Consider the following 24267-nt stretch of genomic DNA (forward strand, 5'->3'; position numbering starts at 1 on the left):
ACGTGTACACATGGGTGAAAACTTGCTGCTGTTAACTACGTGTGATTTAAAGCGTGGGCTACCACACTGACACCCTGCTCGGTTCAATGTCAGGTGGACTTCTTGACAGCCAACCGCTGACAAGTGACGCACTGGACAGTCTCAAAAGGCTGATGTCTCCAACACTTATCTGACTGGCGGCATCTGTAAGCATGTGCTGCTGTACTGACTCAATGTTGCCCCCTATTGATGGAGAATTAATTGAGCTCTTTTGACCAAAAATACTTGTGCATTAAAAGTTCAAAAGAATCGAATTAATTTCAGATAAAGACAAACTGTTGAAAGAGACGCTCTTTATATTTTGATCTTTATTTCAATCCCCATCTTCTCTGTTCTACTGCTGCTTAAACCCATCATGAATAAACAAATACAGAAGAGACCTTGCCTTCATATATTACCTCTGGACAAACAAAAACAGCGCTACAACAGATATCACATACTGAAAAACACATTTATACAGAGACTCAGACGCACACCGAAACAGCAGGAGGAAAAAGGTTATGACAAGGTTAGACGACGGGAGAAAGTGCAATTTAAGATGCAGTGAAGTCTGGCTTACAGAATTGTTAACAGCAGCTGGAGGTGGGGGGGCAGAGAGGGGAAATCTGCAGTGCTCACAGTGGAGAGAGAGAAAGCAGGATGTGTTGCGCCATGGCAGACCAGACATCAGGCCAGAGGAGGAGAGCAACAAAGCAGCAGACCTCCAGCAGAAAAATGATGAGCGATTAAAGTGGTTGGACACAGTGGGGTGGGGGGGGCAGAGGAGGGGGAAAGATGGTGGCGCAGTACAAAGTGTGACACAGGTGGGCTGTGAGATGTCCGGCCTCAGCTTTGGACACGGATGACAACATCCTCCACGGCCGTTGTGGAGGCAGATACGCACCAGAAACAGGCTGAGTGCCTCGAGGCAGCCCCCCCCCAAACAAGAAGCACTGTGGAGCTGAACTCTGAAGAAAAAAAAACTGCAGCTCATTTGAAGAAACTTATTTCTTCGGTGTTGAGGATCCCTGCAAATGGTTTGATACGACTTATTTTTAAAGGGTCAGCTCACACAAATTACAAAAATAGATTGTGTCTCGCTTGGCGGCATTTTGACATGCAGACAGTTTTGGTTTGATGTGGCATGGTTTTGAGAAATCCCTCTAGATTTCTACTACTAATGGAGGTGAATGGAAAATTACATCTAAAAATAAAATTAACAGCAACATGTCCCTCCAGAATGAGTGCCGCACCTTTCACACTGTGTCCCAAATCCATACTACAGAGTTAGATATTCTATTTACGAGCTTTGTAGTTCACTTTTATGCAGTTAGTGTACAAGAAATCATACTTTACTGTTCCAAACAAGCATTCATCCTGCAAAGGCAATCAATCCACAGATTTTGGCAAGGCAGCAAAATATTTTTCGAGTCATATTTTTGTTTTCTGGGGAGTTCCTGGAGCTGTTCCACCACCATCCACACTTAGTTTCAGCAGCTGTGAGCAGCATCTCCATTTCCTTTGGGCAATGCATTGTCATACACACCCAAAAGTCAAGCATTTTTTTAGTATGCACACTGTCACTTTTCCAGAGTGAACACTGCGAACTCAAAACCTGCTTATAATTAGTACATAGTGTGGCATTGGTGCTTAGTAGAAAGCAGTCCCAGTGAAATTGCCTCACAGTGAAAGCTGTGGATTATCCCTCAGTGATGGGAACACTTTTTCTCGAAGGACCAGTTGCCAATTTATTTTTTTTATACAAAAAATTATTCCATTCTGCTTCATTTTATTGGTGTGGTGGCAGAAGTGTCAGAGACAGATTTAGTGCTGAAACAATCACAAGAAAATTAGCTGACAGCAATTTGGAGAATTATTTCACTCACTGTTCATTTACTACAAAAATGCCAACGATTCTCAGAACGCAGCTTCTCAAATGACGATGGCTTTTTTTCTATTTAAAATGATTGAAAAATCTTTAATACCTCTGGGTTTTTGCTGTTTGTACAAAACAAGAGATTAAAAACACACAGGCATGGGCACGTTTCACTATTTTCTGACACTTTATCGACTTAATGAACAATCATTAGTGGCAGCTCCAGACAGAGATCTCAAAACCAAATGTATCTGCATGGCCCGATTTTGTAATTTGGGTGAACTAACCCTTTCATTTCTCTTCTGATCATCAATGGGAAGCTCACTTTGTCCTGCAATGATATGAAACACAACTCGACACAGATAAACTGATCAATGATGCCTAACAGTACTATGAATGGTCCCTGATAGAGTGTACTGTGTCCTCAATACACCCAAAAATAAACCCTCAAATATTCACATTAACATACTCTACAAATACACACACACACGCACACATACTGATATATCTGTCGTATGGTATATATGAGGTAAAGTCTTTGTCTAGTCTTCTACTGCATACAGTATGGTACACAGAACCACCCTCTCAGCAGTGAAGTACGAGCACAGGAATGATGGACAGAGGCTTGGAAACACACAGATTTCCAGTTTTCTCGTCAGGAAAGAGGAAGCTCAGGGAGGGAAAAAGAAGTGAAGGAAAGAAAGTCTTCCGACTATCTACAAGCAAAACCAGCCAACAGAAGGTAAACAGTCATCCGATATGATTAATGATCACATTGTTATCGGCGGTGACCGAAGTGAGACTCTTGGACGCAGACATACGATAGCTTAAAGAGCCGCAGCTTGGGTCTCCTCGTGAGCTGAGATGAAAGAGACCACACATTCTCTTTGCTGCATTCTAGTCTGTCGAAAAGAAAAAAAATTGACTGACAAGTACAAAAACAAATCATCGTGATGTGTCTTCTTCATTGCATACATTAAAAAAAAATATAAACCCATACACCAAATAAAGCTTTGTAAATTGCACTCTGATGTGGCACGAGTCCCAGACCCCCCCTCCTCCCGTCATTTGGGATATTTACATTCAGTAGTTCAGTCCAGGATGGAGCAAAGATAGAAAACGATGAGTTCTTACAAAGCAGAACTAAATGAGATTTCATTTTTTCGATTACAGAGACAAACAGACACCCGGTTGTATCTGATGAGCGATTCTGGCAGTCCTTCTTGGTTTGGAACAGCTGCGAGTTCACTGGGGTTTAGCTACTCTCAGAGACGTCCACAGTAACAGCTATCGCCTGCCCCCTGCTGTGCAGTCAGTCCTGTTACAGTGGTACCTTCCTCTCTGAGCTGTAGTGTTCATGGTTCTGCTTGACAAAACAGAGACACCCAGACCCCCCTCTGTTGCCAGTCTGTGGCCGGCGTTGGCCTGGTTCTTGGTCCATGGAGTCTGGTGGGTTTTTTATTGCCTCTTTTTGTCTGGACGGCTCTTAGCGCAGTTTGAGCTTGAAGGCGGTGATCTCCATGGGATCCAGACTGATGGTGGAGTCGTTGGCCAGGGGCGCACTGGAGTGCATCAGAGTCAGGGACATGGGCTGGAGCAGCTGCAGGTCCAGGTTCTTGAACAGTCCTGATACGCTCAGCTGCACAGACAAGGGCAGGAGGGCAGAGAGTGTTAGAAGCTAAACAAGCTGCTTTGCTCAAGTGAGAATGCAAATGTGGGGATGAGGATATTTCAAGTTTCCTCATCCCTCATTCCTCACTCACTATGAAGAATGGCCCCTGACAGTGTTATTATTTTATTATTGGATTGTTATTAATGTTGCATTAATATTTAAGCAGCACTTAAACGTTCAAAGCACAGCTAACTCTAACTGCTTTATGAAAGCTGCAATAAAGCATCATATTTTCCACCACACATATTAATATGAAAGCCAAACAGCAGCTACAGCTGTCAGATAAATGTAGAGGAATAAAACGTACAATCATTCCTTCTAAAATAAAATGGAGTAGAAGTATATAAAAGTAGCATAGAACAGATTGTGAACACACTCACTGGCAAGAATGAAAGTAAAAGCCAGCCCCAGACTGACTCTCGTTTGGTGTTTCACCCCACTATATTTGCTTTTTTTTGCCGCTGTTTCTCTCGAATGCCTGCTGCTTACAGTCTGACACCTGGTCACTACCTTTTTATAAAGTCTAGACCTCACCTGAGCACTGTGGGGTCACACACCAATAAATGTCCTGAACACAGGAAATAAGAAAATACAGGCAAAGGGCAGAGGCTGTGCAGAAAAATGCACCTCCACAAAGTTCTTGTGGATCGTAAGTGATGATTGAGAGGGATTACGTCTGGACATCGTTTTTTTAAGAAAATTGCATAGTATATCTTAGAGCAAAGCAGTGTACTCAAGTGCAGTACCTGACTAAATGTACACTGTCACAGCCAAACAAATCACTGCTCGTGCAAAAAGGACTGAGAGTTTAGTGGAAAATACAGCAGACTGATTATTTCTCTTTTGTTTGAGTGTGTGTGTGTGTGTCTGTACTTGTACATGCTACACAGTGGGGACCAAAACCTGTATTTTAGCAACAGAGTGAGGACATTTTTGTGAAGTGAGGACATTTTGGCCGGTCCTCACTTTTTTAAAGGCCTGTTTGAGGGTTAAGACTTCAGGTTAGATTAGGTTTATGTTAGGGTTAGGGTAAGGCATTTTGTTGTGATGGTTAAGGGTAGGGTAAGGGGCTAGGGAATGCATTATGTCAATGAGGATCCTTACAAAGACAGAAGTACAAGAATGTCTGTGTGTGTATGTTTGTGTTTCTACCCTGACCTGTCCTTGTGTGGTGGTGCAGTTGAAACCCAAGTTCTGACTCTCCAGGCCACAGTCCAGCGCCAGACGATGAAGAAGCAAGGCCGTGTATGGAGAAGGAGAGTTGGGGTCCTGCTGCTCACACAGGAGACAAGAGTCAATTTCGAAGTAAACACACAGAATATCTAAAACCAAAATTGGTATTGTTTTATATTTCTTGTCACCTGGCCTTGGATGCTGCGCAGGTTCAGCAGGTGGAAGTCGCAGGGGAGGATGGACTTTAGAGGGGCGAAGGTCTGTAGAGGAGGGATGCCGCGTCTTTTGGGCAGGACGGGCAGCGCCAGGACTTCGTGGTTCAGGAAGGAGTTGGTCATGTGACTGAGTATGGATGGGAAGCTGGTTGTTGCACTGTCCATCATCTGGAGGGGGGTTGGAAACAGATTTAAGCCACAGAGGATAAGTGACAGTTTAACTACAAAGACAGCAATGACTCACCTCTAGAGCCATTGTTCTGCTATGACTGCACTACATGAGGAATGGGCTCTAACTGTGTCTCTGTCAGAGTATGAGGTATATTTCTAATTCTAGTCCAGACAGGCACAGTACTAATCGATCTATATTGGGTTTGTTACAGCAACAGCATCGGTCATTTTTAAATTAAGAGCATTACAGCATTTCAAACATGACGCTTGATGTTTAGTGGCAGGCCGAAGCAACTTCGTCCCGAGACCATCAGCAGTTTTATGAGGGAGCTGGATGATAAAACTGCAACCAATGCTTTCTTTTCTCTGCCAATATGTATTCATTTACTTGATAAACAATATCATTTGTTATTTTCAATGCCGCTGTCGTAAAGATGGACCGGGTTGGCTACGGCTACGAGGTGAAGGGAAGCAAAAAATAGGAACTGGAGCTACAGCAAAGACTATGATGTGGGCTACTAACAAGCATCCTCACTGTTGCTGTGGCAACGTTACCTCTTGAACTCCGCCACTCAAGATTTTGGAGAGGAAAGAATGAAACAAGGAGGAGAGTTTGGCAAAGAAGCCATCATGCTGAAGGTAATGAAGTGGAAAAACAAAGGGAAACAAAGTTAGAGCGGAGCGGAGAACAAAAAGACAGATGGGGTGGTAATGAGTACTGACAAAAGATATGAACAAAGGTGTTAATGAACACAGACTGAAGGACAAAGCGCTGTTATATTGCACAGCTTTGCCCAGGTCTTACAGAGAGTAATTTAGCACCCCAGAGTCAGATGTGGTGTGCTGCAATTTCAAGAGCGCAATAACCGCCTTTGCTGTCACCCTGCTGACCTTGTTGCCCGTGGACCTCCTCTCCAGCAGCAGTCTGAAGCGGTTGGCCGTCTTCTTGTTGTCCTTTAGGCCCTGACCCAGCCCACGGTTATCATCCTGCATCAGCCGCCGGTCCATAATCACTTCAAGCTGGCCTGAGGGAGGAGGAGGAGGAGCGAGGATGGCATCTATTACACAAAGCCTGTGTATTGAACTTTCGGACATCAGTCGATGAAGACAAACACTTTGGGCTATTTGTCATTTTACAAACGCCTCCATTATTCACATAACGATGATAAAAGGATTAGCTCGGTACATTAACATGAGAGTATGAACTGTTTTGCTCTCTGAAAAACCTCTCGAGGGACAAGAGGCAGAGATAAGTGCTTCAATACCGTTCCATACAGAGCTAGAGATGGCAAACAAAGAAAAAGAGAGCGCTCTTTCAAAGATAGCTTTCATTAAAAATGAAATGAAGAAAAACAACACAACATTAAATAAAAAGTAATAAAACACAGACCACTCTCCAGACTGGTGACACCCAGGGACTGAGCTGTGTGCAGCGTGAGGCGGTGATGGCTGTCCTGGATGTACGCCTGGCTGGGCATGGGATAAAAGTTGGCCTGCAGGGGAAGTTTTAGGTAGTGGCGACGAGGCTGCATCTACAAGAAAAGATCAAACTCAGAATGACACATTACTTCAAACTTAAAGCGCAAAGAAAGATGTGAACTTTTCAAGTCAGGGATAGTTAACTTGAGAGATACATATTGCGATATTCTCAAGTTTAAAAATCTCTCTGCCCCATCCTCTGGCTACTATCAGCTGACTGTGGGCGTCACTCTAAATTAATCCAACCAGATTTTACCCCCATCTCCCTAAGACAATCATATTGTTGCTGTCAAACTTTACAAATGTTCTCCTCTCTGTAGCTGTGTCAGATCAGGACGAACAGATGTGACCCTCTCTCCACCTCATTTACCCCGTGTTCTGCACATCCTCTGCCCAGTCCTGGTGCATCTGGACTACATCAGGGAAATGTTCCTAAACTAACGATGGCATCTCTACTCTCTTAAATATACTACGTCACAATGTTATCTTATTGCTTTCCTTATTGCTTTTCCACTGCCGAGAGTGGGACTGACCTGGAAGCCATTGAGATCTGTGTAAAAGACGTCTCCACTCTGGATGTCTGTGACCAGTCGCATTGCCAGCTCCTTATTGGTCTGATCTCTGATGTCCACCATGGTGGTGATGTCTATAGACAACCCATCCACTCCTGTAAATACAAAACCATAAAGAACCAAATTCAGGCTACAAAGGGAAATGAGTGGAAAAATGCAGTCTAAAAAATGCTACTTTCAGAAAGTATTTTGCCAGCTGAAAGTAAAAACAAGGCCGCTCACAAGTAGAAAAAAAAGGACTTAATTTAATTATTAATTGTTATTAATTTTGTAGAACATATTGGCCCTTGTTGTACCATACCATCTGGTGCGCTTAACTAAACATAAAAAGCTTTTGCAAAGGCCATTTGAACCGATTCCATTGTGCAGTTTTGTTTGATTATTACCTGGCACATTGTGTATGCGAATGGTCTGCTGAAAATGCTGGTAGTGTGCCACCACTTCCGAGAAGAGAGGCCCCTCCACAACTCGCACCACAGGTGGCTCTTTCTGGTTGTAGGGCTGAAAGCAGGATGTGAGAAAGTGTAATCATGAACAGAATTTGTGCTAAAAATGGGACAGGAAGGACGAGAAAAAGACAGAGGGGAGAAGCCAGAGGAGCAACCAACAGAATGTGTGACTAGATACAGTATGGCAGCTAAGCCCTTATGCTCTTGTTGTCTTTAAATCAAGGAGAGATGAAGCAGCACCCAGTCTGCCTACATTCCTGCCCTGAGCACCCCAGCATGGTACAATGACACAATACCCAAGAGAGACTCTATCAAAGCCTTCTGAGAGGCAAGGAAACATCTGAGATACAACAACTGAGAGAATACCTTTGCTTTTCCATCAGGCAGGAAGAGGTAAGCTCCACTTTTGTCTTTAGAGGGACGGGTGCCGTAGACCATGAACTGCATCTGAACCTTCACTTCCTGGGGATCATCCTTGCGCTTGATGCTCTGCGGATGGAAAAAAACGCCACAAAGAGGAAGAGAGCACAGAATAATAAAACAGAATTAGAAAAGAGATGAAAGGATGTTTGAGTAGCAACAAGACATGCCCTGTTCACTTTGATCAAACAGCCAGGGTTTATTGGGAAATCAAGCTCATGGCCTTTTTTTTTTCTCCAAAAAGATCAAAGTTAAAAAAAAAAAACAGATGAGCAAATCCTTGATTCAGATATAAAGTCAACTTGTGTAAGAGCTGATAAAACACACACCTCCAGCAGGCCGGTGGTCCCAGAGAAGCCCAGGGTGAGAGACTGGCTGCTGATGTAGAACGTCTGAGGGTCGGACTGCTGAGAGCGGACGGGAAGGGGATCCGCGGCTCGAGCAGTCGCACCCCGACCTGACAGCCTCAGCAGGGTGTCAGAGCGGAGCGTCATGGGCGAGTCAGGTGAGTCGTAGAGATGGAACACAGCCAGGCCCAGCGGCGGCACACGGACCATGAACGTTGCCTGGATGAAGGTGGATATAAAGACATAAAGCATTCACACACACAAAGAATTGAACAAACACACAAAAGCCTGAGTTTTACAGTGCTGGCTTGATTTTCTTATTATTCTGTGCAGCGAGTGTTGACCATAAGCCATTCATTAAAAGTTAAAAGCATTTCGACATTAGCAACAGTGTGCTATAATTAAAATGTGATGAGAGGTGGTGTTAATGAGTCTCTTTGTGTTTCTCTGCTACATTTAAATTCACTGCTTACTGTGGGTGGAAAATGTATTTGGGCACAATAAATGAATCTACAGAGATGTGCTGAAGCAAAGGGGAAGGATTTTTTTTTTTCTTACTACTGCAGATTCAGTACGCATTATGAGCTGATTCAATGGGTGTGTTTGTTTTGTTTTGAGAACTGAAATTAAACACATCTGTTCCAGTGATTGCAGGTAGAGATCAACAAGAAAGATGAAAACTACACACCCAGAGATCTGAGGCCCTTTTTATACAAAAATCTCTGTTTTGAAGCGTTTTAATTTTATTTCTACATCACATTACAAACATTATCTTGGCTTCTGTCAAAGTAAAATTTCTCATTTCTATCCAGACACACACAGGCTCTATCTTTTTTCCTTGCTTTCTCTCTCTGGGAGTAATTTAGGCTACTTAATTCATTAGGCAAGATGCATAATGGTACATGGAGACAGCTAAAAAAGTACTCCTCTGATTTAGCATTGCTCTCCTATTACATTGTTTTGCTCACAATGGATACGATTGATGCAACACTACCAGAGATGCCATCCTTTTAATATAGGCGTTCTTCCTCCTTGTCAAAAAACTAATGCCTACACTTACGGATCGGATCGGGACATCCCTCGGATCGGTATCGGCCGCCGATATTAGCAAAAAACGTGCATCGGCATCGAATCGGACTGCATGGAAAAATGCCGATCCAAGAACTCCGATCCAGTTTTTCACGCAGTCCATTCCAGTGATCCGCTCCAGCACTTACTATCAATCCACCAGGCAGACACACATGGAGGGAAGGGTGGGAAGAGTAGCGGTCAACTTAGTTAACTGACTATTTATTTTCTGCTCTGGTTTTTTTGAGAGTGATATTTTTATTTGGTTTACACTCTTACTGTTTAAGTAAAGAGCACTGATGGCATTGTTTTGAGCACAATTAGTGAAACTGGAGCCATGGATGGACTATTGCTTGTTTAAACAGTTGTACAATATTGTGTGCCTGTGCACCAGGCTGGCACTGACACTTGTTAAATGTCAACAATGTCTTGTGGTGTTAATCTTTTTTTTATTTATTAGGGGGCCAAAGCACAAGTGTGTGGAGTCTTGCTGCTATTTTAATTTCAATGTCAGACATTTTAAAGATTTCTTGTGTTGATTTATTTTCTATTTATTATGGGGCCAAAGCAGCCAAAGCAAACCAGCTATATTTTTTATTTAATGTTAATGTTCAAGTTTAAGGTTTGTTTATTTAACCCTGTTCACAATAAACAGGTCAGTTTCTCATACCAACTGTTGTGGATCATTTTAACTAACCCGATTAAGTAGTTGTTCTTGTTAGAGTAATATTGCTTGATCAAACCTTTTCTAACATGACTGACAACAAAATAAGTGAATATGTATAATACGCGCTTGGATCGGTATCGGTATCGGCCAAAACTGTAAGGCTGTAATATTGGTATCGGATCGGAAGTGAAAAAGCTGGATCGGGACATCCCTACCTACACTTCCCCCAGTGCAACTCAGCTGCTGACAGTTCGCACATTAAGTGTCTCTATAATCTATTTTCTATTAACTTAAAGGGGACCTATGATGCTTATGCTCAGCTTCACACCATAGATGTATAAATAGAAGTGGCTGAAGCATTGGAGGTGTTCCTATGAAAGTTGCTCAGTGGTGCATGAAGGCAAAAAAGTTCAACTGCTGCATATACAAAACTCAGATGATGGGCACTGCTTCCGCACTGTGTGGCCCATGGAGCAGGTGCACTACAGATTTCTGCCAGCTACTTCCAGTTTCCCTCTCCACTACCTTGAATGGAGATAAAATGATTCAATTATGTGGCTCTTCTAGACTTTCCCAATTTTATCAGACCGAATGGATCAAATAAAACAAGTTATTTTGCAAGAGTGATGCTCAAAATGCTACAATCAGTGATGTACAAACATCTCTTTTGTCTTGTAAGTCCAGGGGGAAAAGTCTTTTTGGGTACAGGACATCACGTGACGGATATAATTACACTGTTTGGCCACTATAAAAACTGCCGTCAAAGCTAAGCATACTTCCTGGGGGCCTGGTTTGCAGCCATAGTTTGGGTATGTACTAGACAAGTGGTTACCAACAGGTCCAGCCACAGAGTCCAGATTTCTCCTCGGTCATTAGTTCATGGTCCACACAGTTTAAAATCATTAGCGTCATACTTGTGTTTGGTGAAGTAGCTGTCCATTAGTCGATTACTCTACAGCAGAAAATGGCACGTCAAAATAAGAGCTATGCGAGAGAAATTCACTGTACTTCAAAATAAGGTGTGTTTCTTACAAACATGCAGTCTATTCAGAATGGACCCACGACCCACTTTTGGACCACGACCCACCAGTTGGGAACCATTGTAATAGAACATGTTTACATGCTTTAATGTTCCAAAAACACTTTATATTACTCATACTGTCTATGCTGGAGCACCTGTTTTCACCCTCTGTCATAAACACTACATTTTTGTGCCCGTCTCTTTAAGACCCACCCAAAAAGCCCAGTCTGCTCTGACTGGTCAGCATCTTCAGGTCTCACTGTCTCTAGACTCTGTCACAGCAGCAAGAGATTTCATGTAACAGAGTAGTAGGACTTTATGTTGTGAAAAATCACCAGTAAGAGCTTCTAAACAAAAATCTTCACAACCAGACATGTTCCAGCAGGAATAAGAAAAATTAACAAAAGAAATTAACAACATTAGCAACGCAGATTACAGGTTTCCCTGACGTTAGTATATAACTACATGTAGTAGTGTAGGTTACATGATGTAAACACTTGCAGTAGTGTGTCTGGAGCAAATGACCATATGAAGAAATCAGTCACAAGCTGGCGTTAGCTTGTCTTGAAAGCAGAAGAAAAACTGGAGACAAAGTATTCAGAACACTCTGAAGCCTGAGGTTTTTGTTCACAGGGATTACTTTTACCTACATTTACTTTTTTATCTGAAAACTTTAGCCACATTTTATATAAACACCCAACATTTTAACATTATATAAATGGCAGGAAATAAGTAGAGCATAATATGTCTCCTTTAAGCACATGGCTAAAACAGAGCCAGTGTAGACAATGATGGAGAGCTGTGCAGACACTGCTGCTGTGCTATGTTCCTGATATGCCAATTTGACTATGCAAAAAACCAGCCGTGTCAGATAAATTTAGTCTCTTACCTCAAATACCTCTGCACTCATTTGACTGGCAGAGCTCCACTGAGCACTCAGCTGCACAGGGAGGGTCTGTCCATCCTCCGTAAGCACCCTCACCCTGACTGTGTTGACCAACACGGTCACCACGTACAGACGCTCCTGCTCGATGGGGTTAAACAGAACCAGGTATCTGGTAGTGAGGAGGGAAAAAGCAATCATAAGCACAGGATGAGCGAGGAGTGGTAGGTAGGAGGCAGCGGAGATGAAAGATTTCAGGGGATGCAGATAATACCTCGGCCCTGCTGGGTCCAGCTCGATTAAAGTGCGCTGAGGCAGAGAGTCTTGAGTAGCGCGCCTGTCATCCTACAAGATGAAGTATATGACACAGAAAACACACTGAGAAAAATGCATATTTTGTTCCTTCTGTTATTTTTCAAACAGTTTATTATACAGTGGCGGGAGTGTCCCTCCGTGCTCCCTCTTACTGTCTCCAGGAAGGGCTCCGTCTGGTAAAAGCGATAAAACTCTTTGTTTTTCATCACCAGGAAATGAGCAGCATTGATGATTACTCTTTTCAGGCCGATGAGTGAACGCAGTAATCTAGGGAGGAGGAGGAAGAATCAATGGCTGACTGCAGCAGTCACAGCAGATGGCTTGTTTTTTGCTTCAAAGTATTGAACGGGTGGGTATAAAATAGCCACAGAGACAGAGGATTAAAATGAAGTGGCACAGTTTTTCTTTTTCATATAAACCCTGTTTTTTAAAAAAGAATTTAATCTACCCGATCCATATTGTCATTTCTCTCTAAACCCTCAGAACCTCACCTGGTGCCGTAGTCTGTGACAACATTCTCCTTCGCAGTGCCGGTGATGGCATCGTGATGTTGGAAGAGGCCAACAGAGCGCCTCGCGTCGACTAGCAGGGCATAATCTGAGACTGGGTAGCGCCCTTCCATGCCCACGTGCCGAGCGTTTGCAACCGCCAGGCTGTAGAGGATCTCTGCCCCCCTGAGGGACATAGACAAAGAGTTAGCACTGAGGAGCCTCTTAGTGGCTTTGTGTAGTCAGCTCATATTAGTGGTGTCACAATGCTGGAATTTCCAACATCTATTTAATACCTTGAAAAATCCTGATATTTGATACCATTTTTCATATGGGAAAAAATGACACTGAGGGCATACTGTTTAAAAAATGTTATTAAAAAATAGATATAAGAAGGCTGTAACATGACAACGACTTCTCTTTTCTTGATTAGCAGCAGAACAGCAGAATAATTGCAGGAAACATCAACAATAATTAACTAGTTTAAATCCATTCATTCCTTTTCTGTAACCGCTTATCCTGTTGGGGGTCGCAGCTGACAACTGACATGGGGCGAGAAGCAGGGTACATCCATACTATCGCAAGGCAAACACATAGAGACAGACAACAACCATTCACACTCACATTCACACCTAAGGCCAATTTAAAGTCACCAATTAACCTGTATGTCTTTGGATTGTGGGAGGAAGCTGGAGTACCTACAGAAAACCCATGCTGACACAGGGAGAACATGCAGAATCCGCACGGAGGGGCTCCTCCACCCCAGAGTTCAACCCCCCCCCCACCCTAGATTTGAACCAGGAACCCTCTTGCTGTGAAGCAACGATGCTAACCACTGCACCACCATGCTGCCCATCACTTTTCTATTTTAAGACGACTTCTGATTCATGTGATGTAAACCACCTTGTTTACTTTATCCACTTCCGCAAACTGCTTGTTTCTTAATGTAACCCACATTGTTGTTTCATTTTGATTCTTCACAGTAGAGAGAAACTGGAGAGTTCAACATTAAAGGCACATGATAAATACTTTTTATGACCATACAAACTAAATCTATGTCCCCACATCTTAATACAAAGTTCTGACATACAGTTTATATGAAAAAACACAAGCATTTTGTGTTGCATTTTATAATATATGCCTGTTTTCTGGTGTGTCTAGAAATGTAGTATTAAAGAAAAAAACTTGTCTCTCCGTATGAGAGTGATACCAGGTTTCAACAGGGCCGAACAATAAAGGCCAATTTCCACCAGATGCGTGTTGGTTGCGTCTGCGCTCCGGCACGGCAGCGGAGCCAATAGGATTCCATTCTAGTCAATGTGTGTGTTTCCACCAGCTGCGGCTGGGCTGCGTTCCGGCTCCGTCTCAGCTCCGGCACTCCGGAGTCCTCCGCAACAGATACGCAGGACTACTATTTTTGCCGGACACCATAGCACAACGCAGCAATTCAGCACAGAGCAGATCGTGCGGGTCAGGAAGTCGTGCACAGAAACACAATAAAACATCCGGTTAATTTTCAAAATAAAGTACACAGTGTTCACGGCGGATCATATTTCCCTGCACTACACCTTAAAAACTACATAATGGGCAGAGGCAGGCCTGAAGTCAACAGGTCAGAGGTTTTCAGACGTCATTTCACCCCATGAACACCATGGACGAGGAGATATTAATCATGGCAGTGCACCGAGATGTCTTCCAGCGGAGCTGCACCGCACTGCACAGCAAACGCAGCCGGTGGGTATTGACGGACGGCGGAGCATGCAGCGGATAACCAGCGTTGCCGTTCTGCAACAGACACGCATCCAGTGGAAATCCAGCGTAAGGATTACCTGACTGCCCGGGGCAAGTAAAATGCCACGTCAGGCTAGTAAATCTAGCAAATCACTTGTAAAAAATTAGTAAAAAAGAATTATACACATCATTTTTTTTTAGAGCTGATGATGGGGGTGAGCCATCTCGCTTCCTTCTTATCTCTGTTGAGAGTTGCACATGTGCAGTACCAATTAGTCTTTGTTATTTGGTAAATGCCAATGAATAAAATAATTTCTATGGGAGCACGTATCAACTAACTTCAGGCAAGTAGATTATTGACCAACTTGCCCAACCAGGCAAGTGAGAAAAAAAACATTATTGTTGGACCGTGTCCTATGCTGTATTTTGATTTGGATGGTGCCTTTAATTTGTAACCAGGATCATGCAGGTACATGTCCGCACCTGAACCCAGTATGTCAGACCAATGCACACCTTGTTTGCAATGCAAAGAAGAAGAAACAAAGTGTCTATTGTTGTATTCACTCACACAAACAGCTCCAGTGTCATAAATATGCCTCAGGTTATGGGTGTCAGGTATCAGTGATGTGTGGTTAAATCCGCCTCACCTGAGATGTGACTCTATGACACGGTCCAGGCTCTTGTAAAATGGCCGAGAGGTGAAATAACCGGTCCAGTAGTGGTCCTCCCGGTCCGCATAGGCAAAGAAATCTCCACTAAGCACTGGGAAGTCTGCGGGTCTGGATCCCTGGGCCACTCCGTTCGCTTTGTATACAGCGTTGAAGTAGTCTGTGAGAGTCCCAAACTGAGCCTGGAGGATCAGCCAGACAGATGACAGACATTGTTCAAAAGAAAATTTACTCAAACACAGCTGTACGGGGAAGAAAAGGAAGTTTCTCATTATAAACCACGCGCCTTTCATCTTACATGGCATCTTCTGAACCAAACATTGAGTCGTGACAGATTCTTTGTTCTGTCAGCAAGTTAAAATACCACTGCATGATTCATTATTACAAGAAAGGCTGTACAGAGCGATACACCACACGCTGCAACGCACAAAAACAATAAAAAAAAAAAAGATGCAAAAGAACAAATATTTGGCAACAATGTTTGTGACAGTTGACAAATCATTTTCTCACTTGTACGTGCATCTCTGGGTGAGAATTCATGTAGTCAAACAGCTTCTGATAGTTGATATACTGCTGATCCCATTCCAGTGCCTTGTCGTAGCGGAAGTCATCTCCCAGGGGAACGAGAAGCACCTTGCTGCGGTACAGTTTGGACTTTTTACGGTATTGATCCAGGAGCAGCTGTGCCCTGATTGAGGAAGAGGAGAGAGAAAAAAAAATGGGGACACATTTTTTGGCATCCAAACTGCCCTGCTTTGCATCAGCCAGATTTGTCGGGAAATCGCTATAACCTTGGAAAGAGGAGGATCAAATTAACCCTGGGGGTGTTTTCCATTAGCCACATGTCCTCTGGAAAGTTCTGAAAAGACTATCTGCAGTCCGGGTCGGTCTCCCACCGTTCAGCCACCCTCTCTGGCTGTTGTCGCTGGCGCAAGTTCAAGTTTGGTTTATTTGTAAGGGACCATTAGAGATAACACAGAGAGTTTTGCAACAGCAGTGACCAATCTGCTGCGCATGTGTGTATTCTACATCCACGTAAAACAAACAAACAGTGTTGACAAGCTCAGCTTTGGTTATATAAAGGACAGACCCAAGAGCAGAACATTTTTACAGTTTGGTGGACAAACAGGGTAATGGAAACACTGTCTGTAAATAGCAAACATAAAAACAGATGTTTTGCATTTTTGTATTGTATTTGCTGTTTCTAAAGGGCCAACATACACACCACAGCTGTAATCATTTTCGTTATGGATTAATCTGCCCATTATTTTCTCATTTAATCCATTGGTCTGTACAATGTCAGAAAATAGTGAACCATAGCCCAATCTGATGACCTCAAATGTCTCGTCATGTCATTACTATCACATAAAACAAAGGAAAACAGCAACTGCTTACCGTTAAGCTGTAACTACAGAACATTTGGCATTTTTACTCAATGAATAACTTAAACGATCAATCAATTATCAAATTACAGATGCAGATACGTCCTCTGAGAATTAACTTAGCAACTAATCAGCTCTACTTTCAACTCTATTATACCCTTTTTCCACCAAAATTAGTGCACAGATGCTGGTTTTTCAAACGCAGGATAATCCGCTAAAAATAGCCAATAGACTCCTTTCCAATGCCAGTAGATGAGTATGAGGTTTTTTTTTAACTTTGTCACATTCCACATCACAAATATGCCTCAAACAAAATTCTTTTTTTTTTAATATCTTCTCCCAGTAATGAATGCCCATTCTAACCTTTCCCACTAAAGATAAAATCAGACGTTAGTGGGGTTTTTGTCCAGTTGGAAAAGAACTCTATACGCCAATAACTATATATCCGCAATAATTAAATTTCAGCTGATGTATCAGCCCAGCCAATGTATCGACCTAGCTCTAATAGGCATCTGAAAATCTGTCTCACCTCTCTGCTACATTGGCTTCCACCACAGTCTTTGGCGGCACTTTCCAGGGACAGTTTATCCGACCACCTGGTAACCTCTTGAAATCGAACTGGCAGCATATCTTCGGGTCGGGCCCACACGTGTGTGGCACGTCATAACTGTAGAATGGCATCATGTGGCAAAACATGTCTGTGCTCGATCCCGTGTCTGTGAAAGCAGTAACGTGGAAGTCAAAACACTGGCTTGTTGTTCTGTTGCTGTTGACAGCAGCCTCAAAAGACCAGGATCGAAAACACTGATAAGTTCTGCTCTGAGTAAAGGTGGTATTTGTGATGATACACAACAGTGCTCATAAAAAAGTCAAAAGTCCTTCTGTAGAAAACAGCAAAAATTACATCCTAAAAAGAACCGAGTAGCACAAATTGATAATATCTAACAGTGTAATATCAGAGGATTTCACCGTGAAGAACAAACGGACAGTAAATCTTCAACAGATGTCCAATTCATTAAGAAATAATAGCGAAGATAGCGCTTCTGAGGATATTACACAGTGGTAGTTCTTCTAAAACGTCCCTCTCTTTCAAAGGCCATGAGAGGTGGCATGACTCATTCTGCAATAAGCTTAACAAAGATAAGCACATGAATCAGATGACATAGTTGGCAAAGGTCCACTCACCCCAGGCCTGCCTCCACATAAACTCCAGGCTGCGGGTGGAGGCAAAGTGTTTTTTGATTGAGTAGTGGACCCTCTGGATGAGCATGCTGGTCAGGTTAGCCCTCTTCAGCAGGTAGGGCATGGTGGCACTGTGACCGAAAGGGTCTACCGCCCACCCGCTGCGGGGAGTTACACCTATGACGGTGAGCAGGGAGCAAGTAGTTCAGGTTTATGCTCAGATAAAGGAAGCAATGCATCTTTTAGAAAATCATTCTCCCCAGCAGGGAGCAGGGAAAGTGGCACAAAGTATTTTATCACCCACTGAGTGAGAGGCTACACCTGCTGCATGTGGGATGACAAGCTTAGATTCCACCATCAATCCCTGAGGGAACGAGGATCATTTTGACTTTTAAATGTAGTGAGAAGAATTGGAATGATGGCAAAAGGCCTAGAATTTCACAGAGAGAATAAGAGCATCTTTCACATTTAAGCCTCATTCGTCAAAATACACAGAGAAACACTCCAGTAAGGAATTGTTTCTGATTATGTACCTAGATTTCTCTCCAGCCATTGATGTCCTTCGATGAGCTGATCTATCATGGCAAAGTAGTGAACATTGGCTTCATCCGTCATAACCCAGCCTCCTGTGACAATCTCAAGCTGCCCTCCAAGGATCAACCTGTTGAACAGAGAGGATTAAGATAGCGAGGTGAGGATAATCTGATCCTTAAAAGAGGAGAGTCACATTAACCAGATAACAAGCTATTTTTAAGAGCAAGCACAATCTGCCAGCAGATACTATCCACCACATTAAATACTGGAACGTAAGGCCAGCTGGCATCAAAGAAATCTCAACTAATTTTCAGTGAGGTGTTTAAATTAAAGGCAAAACTGTGTTCTTCTCTGAGCTGTGACTCACTTGCGCATTGCCTCCTGCTTGTGTACGTCTGCGGTTTCCCACCACTTGGAGAAGAATGAAATCTCAGACCAGATGAACTTCCTGCGAGGATCCTCGGCCAGCTTTACCACCATGTTGTTTAAAATATGTTGCGTCTGGTCTGTGAAGTACTTGTCAAAAGTCTTGATCCAACCTAACAAGACAAGAGGATAAAAAAAATGAGCAACTTACACAACAGTTGGCAAACAGACTGCCCGCTACAAATTGGACTGTCTCTGAAACAACACACCCCTACCAACACCACCGCCCCCACCACCACCACCACCACCACCACCAACACCCCTTAATGTAGCTGGCTGATACAAAAGGCAAGAAGACAAGGCAGGTACGAGGCTAAATGCTGTGGGAAAAAAAAGTGCTGCAGCAGATCAAAAATAAAACTCATATTTTATTCAAGTTGAGCTGTTCCCCCTCAGAAAGCTATTTAGCAGAGTGGTTTCAAAGAAAATGACTAAAAAGCACTTTCTGTGCACTTCTTGTGTGCACCAGTGTAGAATACCAAAGTCTATAAATATCCCGTCAAATATTTATCTCGCATATGGAAGTCTAATATATTTCACAGAGATCAAAGTTCCACATCATTCTGCAGTTGAGCAGAATCATAAGTAATTAATGCAACTGAAATGGTGATAGTTAAGTGCTCGTAGTCAGCTGTGAGGGATGGGACTATTTCCTGACATCTTTTAAACACTATGTTACTTATTGTTGCAAGTGCTTACCTGCAGTTGACTAAAACCCTTAAACCCTTCTTTGCATTTAATGAAATGAGCCTATTACCATTAAACCTGCTTTCACGTGCCCTCGCTGTGAGCTGGCAATATGCTTTCTATTTACAAAACTCCCACAACATCTATAAATCCTCGACACTGATTGCTGCATACAAAAGACACTAAGAGAAAGAGCAGAGTTAAATCAAATGCAGCTCCAAATGAAGCCCATTCCCATTATTGATGGACAGAATTTGCAGGTCCCTGCAGCCTGTCAACATATCAATAACTGTCAAGTTAGCAAGCATGTGGCAGGCTGGTAAACAAGTTTAATGGAAATGTCAGTCCAAAATAAAATCTCAGCCAATTCAACCTATAAATAGTCGGAGCTTTCCGATGCCAATAGCTTTCTAATTCCATTGTTTGTGGCTAAGCCCTCAATCGTGTCAGCATTATGCTAATAACAATGAGAATAAATGAATCAAATTTTGAATGATTTCTGCGTCCCCATCATACCTCCCACTCAGGTAAGGCCTCACAGTAGCTCACAGTTTTAAACTGTTGTGTTAAGACATGCTTAAGGCTGCACAGACTTAAAGACAAGCACTGAGACATTTACAACTTTCAACAAAGTTTTTCTGTGTGTGTTACGCCTTGTCAACTCACCTGGATCATTGTGAGAGTGGGGGACCACGAACACTTGCAGCGGTTCATTGTCCCACTCATCAGCCTCATATGTAATATCAAAGCCCTGTTTCCATACACCGCCATCAGGGTTGTCAAACTTGAGGATGGAGTACACATCCAGCATCTAAAATGAAATACAAGCTCGTCATTTGCTCACTAGACACACCCAAAAATAAGTATGCCAAAACATCTAGAATACAGCTGTTCTGGCCAATCAATTGCTTAGAATTTCATCTAGAGGGAAAAACTGTCAGCAAGCTCACCTGAACGTCTGCTTGACCGTGGCTGCCTAAAGCAGGTTGGCAATCTTGGGGCTTGACAGCGAGGAAAGTGGGACGGCCATCGAAGGGTAGGACCCAGGAACCATTGGCACTTCTGAATGGCAGATGGCCGCTGGGAGACACAGCTCCTGTGTCTGTGAGCTCCATCACAGAGTCCTTTATGTGGCTGATGATTTGGTGGTTTTCCTCCAGGAGCTGCTCCAGCTGCTCTATCCGGTTCTGCAGGACTGAGATTTGGCTCTAAAACACACACAAAAAAATCATAAATCACACAGATGTATAAAATCATAAAACATCTGTTGACCAAACCCACATTCCTCCTCTCTTTTACAGAGAACAAACTTTGGCTTTAATTCTAAATATAAGACCATATGTAATGAAGAATCTGCTGATTCAGACGATGTAGCAAACAGCAGTATGAGATCAATCAGCACTGAAGGTATCTATACAACAAGCACATGATTGGACATGTAAATTTGAATATTTAGAATGTATTAAGCCTTATGTAACAGGATGAAACATTTTAAAATAATGTTTTCATGTTAGTATCTTTCTTCTGGTTAGGGCTGGGCAATATATCACATCGATATAGGAATATGAGACTAGACATCATCTTAGCTTTTAGATATTGTAATATTGTGTGTTGTCTTTTCCTGGTATTAAAGGGTGATGATTATTTATCAACAATTTAAGTGTGTAAATATTTTGTAAAAGCACCACTCGTTAACCGAACAATGTCGCAGCAATACCTGTATTGAGGTATTTTGTCAAAAATATTGAGATATTTCATTTTCTCCATATTGCCCAGCCCCGCTTTTGGTGAATCACAACATGCAAGAAGAAGTGCAACAAAACTAACAGCACAAAGAGGTTTTCACAGATAATATGCACCACCACAACAGCAATTATTCTTACCCGTGGAAAGTTCCCGCCATTCTGTCGCCTTGCAGGGTCATGCTGGACTCGATCCAACATCAGATACAGTGAGAACACAGCCACACAGAATATGGCCCCTCCACACACTGTCACCTGCTTCCTCAACTTCATCCTCCTGTGGAGCAATCTTCTTTCCAGGGGCTTAGATTAAAAAAATGACCTTGGCTGTGTTTTTTCCAGGACAGAGAAAAGAAGTCCTTGAAAAGCGGAATTTAATTTTTCACAGTGTAGGAAAGAAATGATGGGAAGTAACCAGCTACACCAGTGTTAATGGTTCACTTCCACTCCGGCAATGCCTCCAGCCTCCACTCACCATACTGGAGACCACAACCAAGGGGGCTACAGCAGTGGCAGCAGTGGACAAGGGTACTAAATCAGCAATAGCTGGCAAGCAGTCTGTCAGCTTTGGCCAAACCACAGCCACCGGTGGGCTCCTTCAAAGTAGCCCTTGTGTTCAACCATCCAAACCGATGAGACTGCAGGAAAAAGAAAAAAAAAAACAAACACCACACACAAGGGGCTCAAACAGGGAGCCTAGTGTCCCCGCAGCATGATGTGTGTCACTGTGGGCCTGCTCTCCTTGTCCAGTCCCCACTCCCACAGCAAAGTTTAATTCTCCAGTAAAGCCAGAGTCCCCTTTTGCTCAGTTGGCCTCCGGTGCCATAACAGTTTGCACTCTAGGCTGTGGCAGTGCAAAGAAATAGGCTGAGAAAAAGACCAACTTGGCTTGGAGCAGCTTTTTAATCAAGCCTCAACTCTGCCTGAGGCAGCTCCAAGAATTAAAATGAGACAAATGTCATTCTTCTCTCAGTGGCATAGTGACGGCGTATCTACTGTGGCAGCATGGGCAGTGTGTCTGTCCTCGATCACAAGTGCCAAGTCACATCAGAGGGTCTTCTTCAGCTGTTAGGAAAATTTTAGATTAATGGAACATGCGGAAATATGTATTCGACTTCCAGAGACAAACTGTCACTGACAAGAAGCACAAGTGAAAGGAACTGTGTGGGAGAGTGAGAGATACTTTTTTGATCTGACAAGTAAAAGTCAACAGGGAAAAATCTCAAGCTGAGCACAGTGGCCTGCATTTCCTCACCACGCTAATAGGTGTTCTTGTTTCCCTCTCTGTGCAAATCCAACGCGATCATAATCCGCTCGCTTCTCAGGCTGGGACTATCTAAGCATTACCACAGTGAGTGGGGGATAATAACCTGGCACTTACATTTGCTCTGACTGACTGAAAAACAGCCTCACTGTCAGCGTGGGGAGGAATATTTCTTAGATCAGCTGTGCCACATGATGAATATATCCAACAAGAAAGGCTTTGTTACATGGGGTGCCTGACAGGGATAATAACACTGCAGCTCTAAATTTATGTGACAAAATGTAAACCACATATCTCAAGCTGCTCATATGATGCCACATTAGCACCAAGGGAATTTTTAGTATTCAAAACCCCCTGTGTACACTATCAAATGCCCTTTGGTGTATTGACTCAGTAGGCGGCACCTCTGTTAAGGTTTAACTTGGTTGACTTTTAATCAGCTATCACTGGGAAGCTAGCCAGCAACATTGCGTTGCTTCAAACTTGAGAGCACTAACATACCTGCATTTGGATATTACCCTGTGTAAGCTCAGCTACACGGCAGCTAGTTAATACACGCAGCTCGTTAACCCATTAACCACATTAACCAAACTTTAACAACCCCCTTACCATTAACGACATATCAGGAATATGCAGCGAGACAAGCTAGCGCTAGCCACCAGATGTTCCATTATTAAGTTACCACATCAGCTCGGCTGCTTTGCCAGCTAGCTTCGACAGTCGGACAACGTTAGTGTTGTAGGGGTTGTAATTGCCTGGTAAATGTAGGTGAACAGCAGTCACAGCTGTCCTTCTGCCTCCGCGACAAGCCTGTGCTGCTCGGCAGATTAATGTCTAACCATACGGACGGTAGCAAGTATTGGCATGATAACATTAAGACAATACGTGGCTGATATTTCCTGGCTAACCGCTCACTTTGAATCTAAACCTCGGCTAACAGTCGTGAACGACCTTGGGATCCTGTCTCTTTGTGAACAAAATAAAGAAATCTGACGTTACCCATCAAAGGAGAGTAATCCGGAAGAGTGTAGAGCCCAGCAGTGTGTGTGTGTGTGCATTTAGCTCCGGGCTGACAGATTACCAACTGAAGCAGTTAGCCTAGCAGCTAGCACCACTGAGCTGCCGCAAAGGCTTCTGGGTAGAGAGGAGCTGCGCATCAGTCGGTGATTGGCCAACAGCTTCAGCAGATTGTATAATAAATGCACCAACCTTTGTACAGTGTGTGAAGGTCTGCAATGCAACATGAGTTTAGAACTTTAGAAATGTCTGAATTATTATTATTATTATTATTATCTTTAGAAGTAGTAGTAGTATGAATATGGGCTAGCTAAATAAGTGACATGTTTTAAATCACTTCTTAAAAACTTATCTGTTCAAAAAAAGCCTTTTATTAATTTCCACACACTGTGTATGTGTATATATATATATATATATATATATATATATATATGTGTGTGTGTGTGTGTGTGTGTGTGCCAACTTTTCTTATCTACTTCAGTGGTGTTATTTTATCTTAAATTTTTTTTTTTTTATTGTTCTTTCTATTTTCTTAAAATTGCCTCTTTTTATTTGCCCTGATCCTGCATTTTAAATCTGGGATCAACCATGTAAAGCACTTTGTATCTTTGTTTTGAAAAATGCTTCGTAAATAAAGTTTATTATTATTATTATTTGTATTATGAATGTAACAATGTAACGCTCAAGCTGATTACAGAGCTAAAGTATCCACCATGTAATGAATTATGAAATACATGACAGCATAATTACAATAACACAGTTAATTTAAAAAAAATGGTCTAGAACACAGTGGGTGAGGA

General features: G+C 42.8%; 1 protein-coding gene across 2 annotated transcripts; it reads right to left on the reverse strand.

Moving 5' to 3' along the window:
- Positions 1-332: 332 nt before the first annotated feature.
- Positions 333-23575, reverse strand: man2a2 (mannosidase, alpha, class 2A, member 2). Of its 2 annotated transcripts, none has more exons than XM_049573849.1 (23): positions 23450-23575; positions 21328-22251; positions 20395-20652; positions 20111-20255; positions 18699-18870; positions 18331-18458; positions 17801-17974; positions 17145-17331; positions 15744-15921; positions 15213-15415; positions 12838-13020; positions 12499-12613; positions 12306-12376; positions 12038-12203; positions 8375-8611; positions 7992-8114; positions 7563-7677; positions 7138-7271; positions 6516-6657; positions 6017-6150; positions 4928-5122; positions 4725-4835; positions 333-3533 (listed from the first exon to the last, which is right to left on the reverse strand). In XM_049573849.1, exons 2-23 carry the CDS (start codon positions 21457-21459, stop codon positions 3381-3383), a joined length of 3456 nt encoding a protein of 1151 aa, XP_049429806.1. In that variant the 5' UTR covers positions 21460-22251; positions 23450-23575; the 3' UTR covers positions 333-3380. The 2 variants fall into 2 exon arrangements, with proteins under 2 accessions (XP_049429806.1, XP_049429805.1); XM_049573848.1 differs by having other exon boundaries at positions 4725-4838.
- Between the last annotated feature and the right edge of the window lie 692 nt (positions 23576-24267).

This window comes from Epinephelus fuscoguttatus, linkage group LG4 (assembly GCF_011397635.1).
Source record: "Epinephelus fuscoguttatus linkage group LG4, E.fuscoguttatus.final_Chr_v1".
NCBI classification, from domain to species: domain Eukaryota; kingdom Metazoa; phylum Chordata; class Actinopteri; order Perciformes; family Serranidae; genus Epinephelus; species Epinephelus fuscoguttatus.

What these genes read in the sequence shown, in the direction of transcription:
- man2a2 (XM_049573848.1), bottom strand. Translation starts at nt 21,459, where the DNA reads ATGAAGTTGAGGAAGCAGGTGACAGTGTGTGGAGGGGCCATATTCTGT. An exon ending in ATGGCGGGAACTTTCCACGG is followed by an intron (nt 20,653 to 21,327) that starts GTAAGAATAATT and finishes TGTGTGTTTTAG; the next exon opens with AGCCAAATCTCAGTCCTGCA. An exon ending in ACGGTCAAGCAGACGTTCAG is followed by an intron (nt 20,256 to 20,394) that starts GTGAGCTTGCTG and finishes ATTTCATTTTAG; the next exon opens with ATGCTGGATGTGTACTCCAT.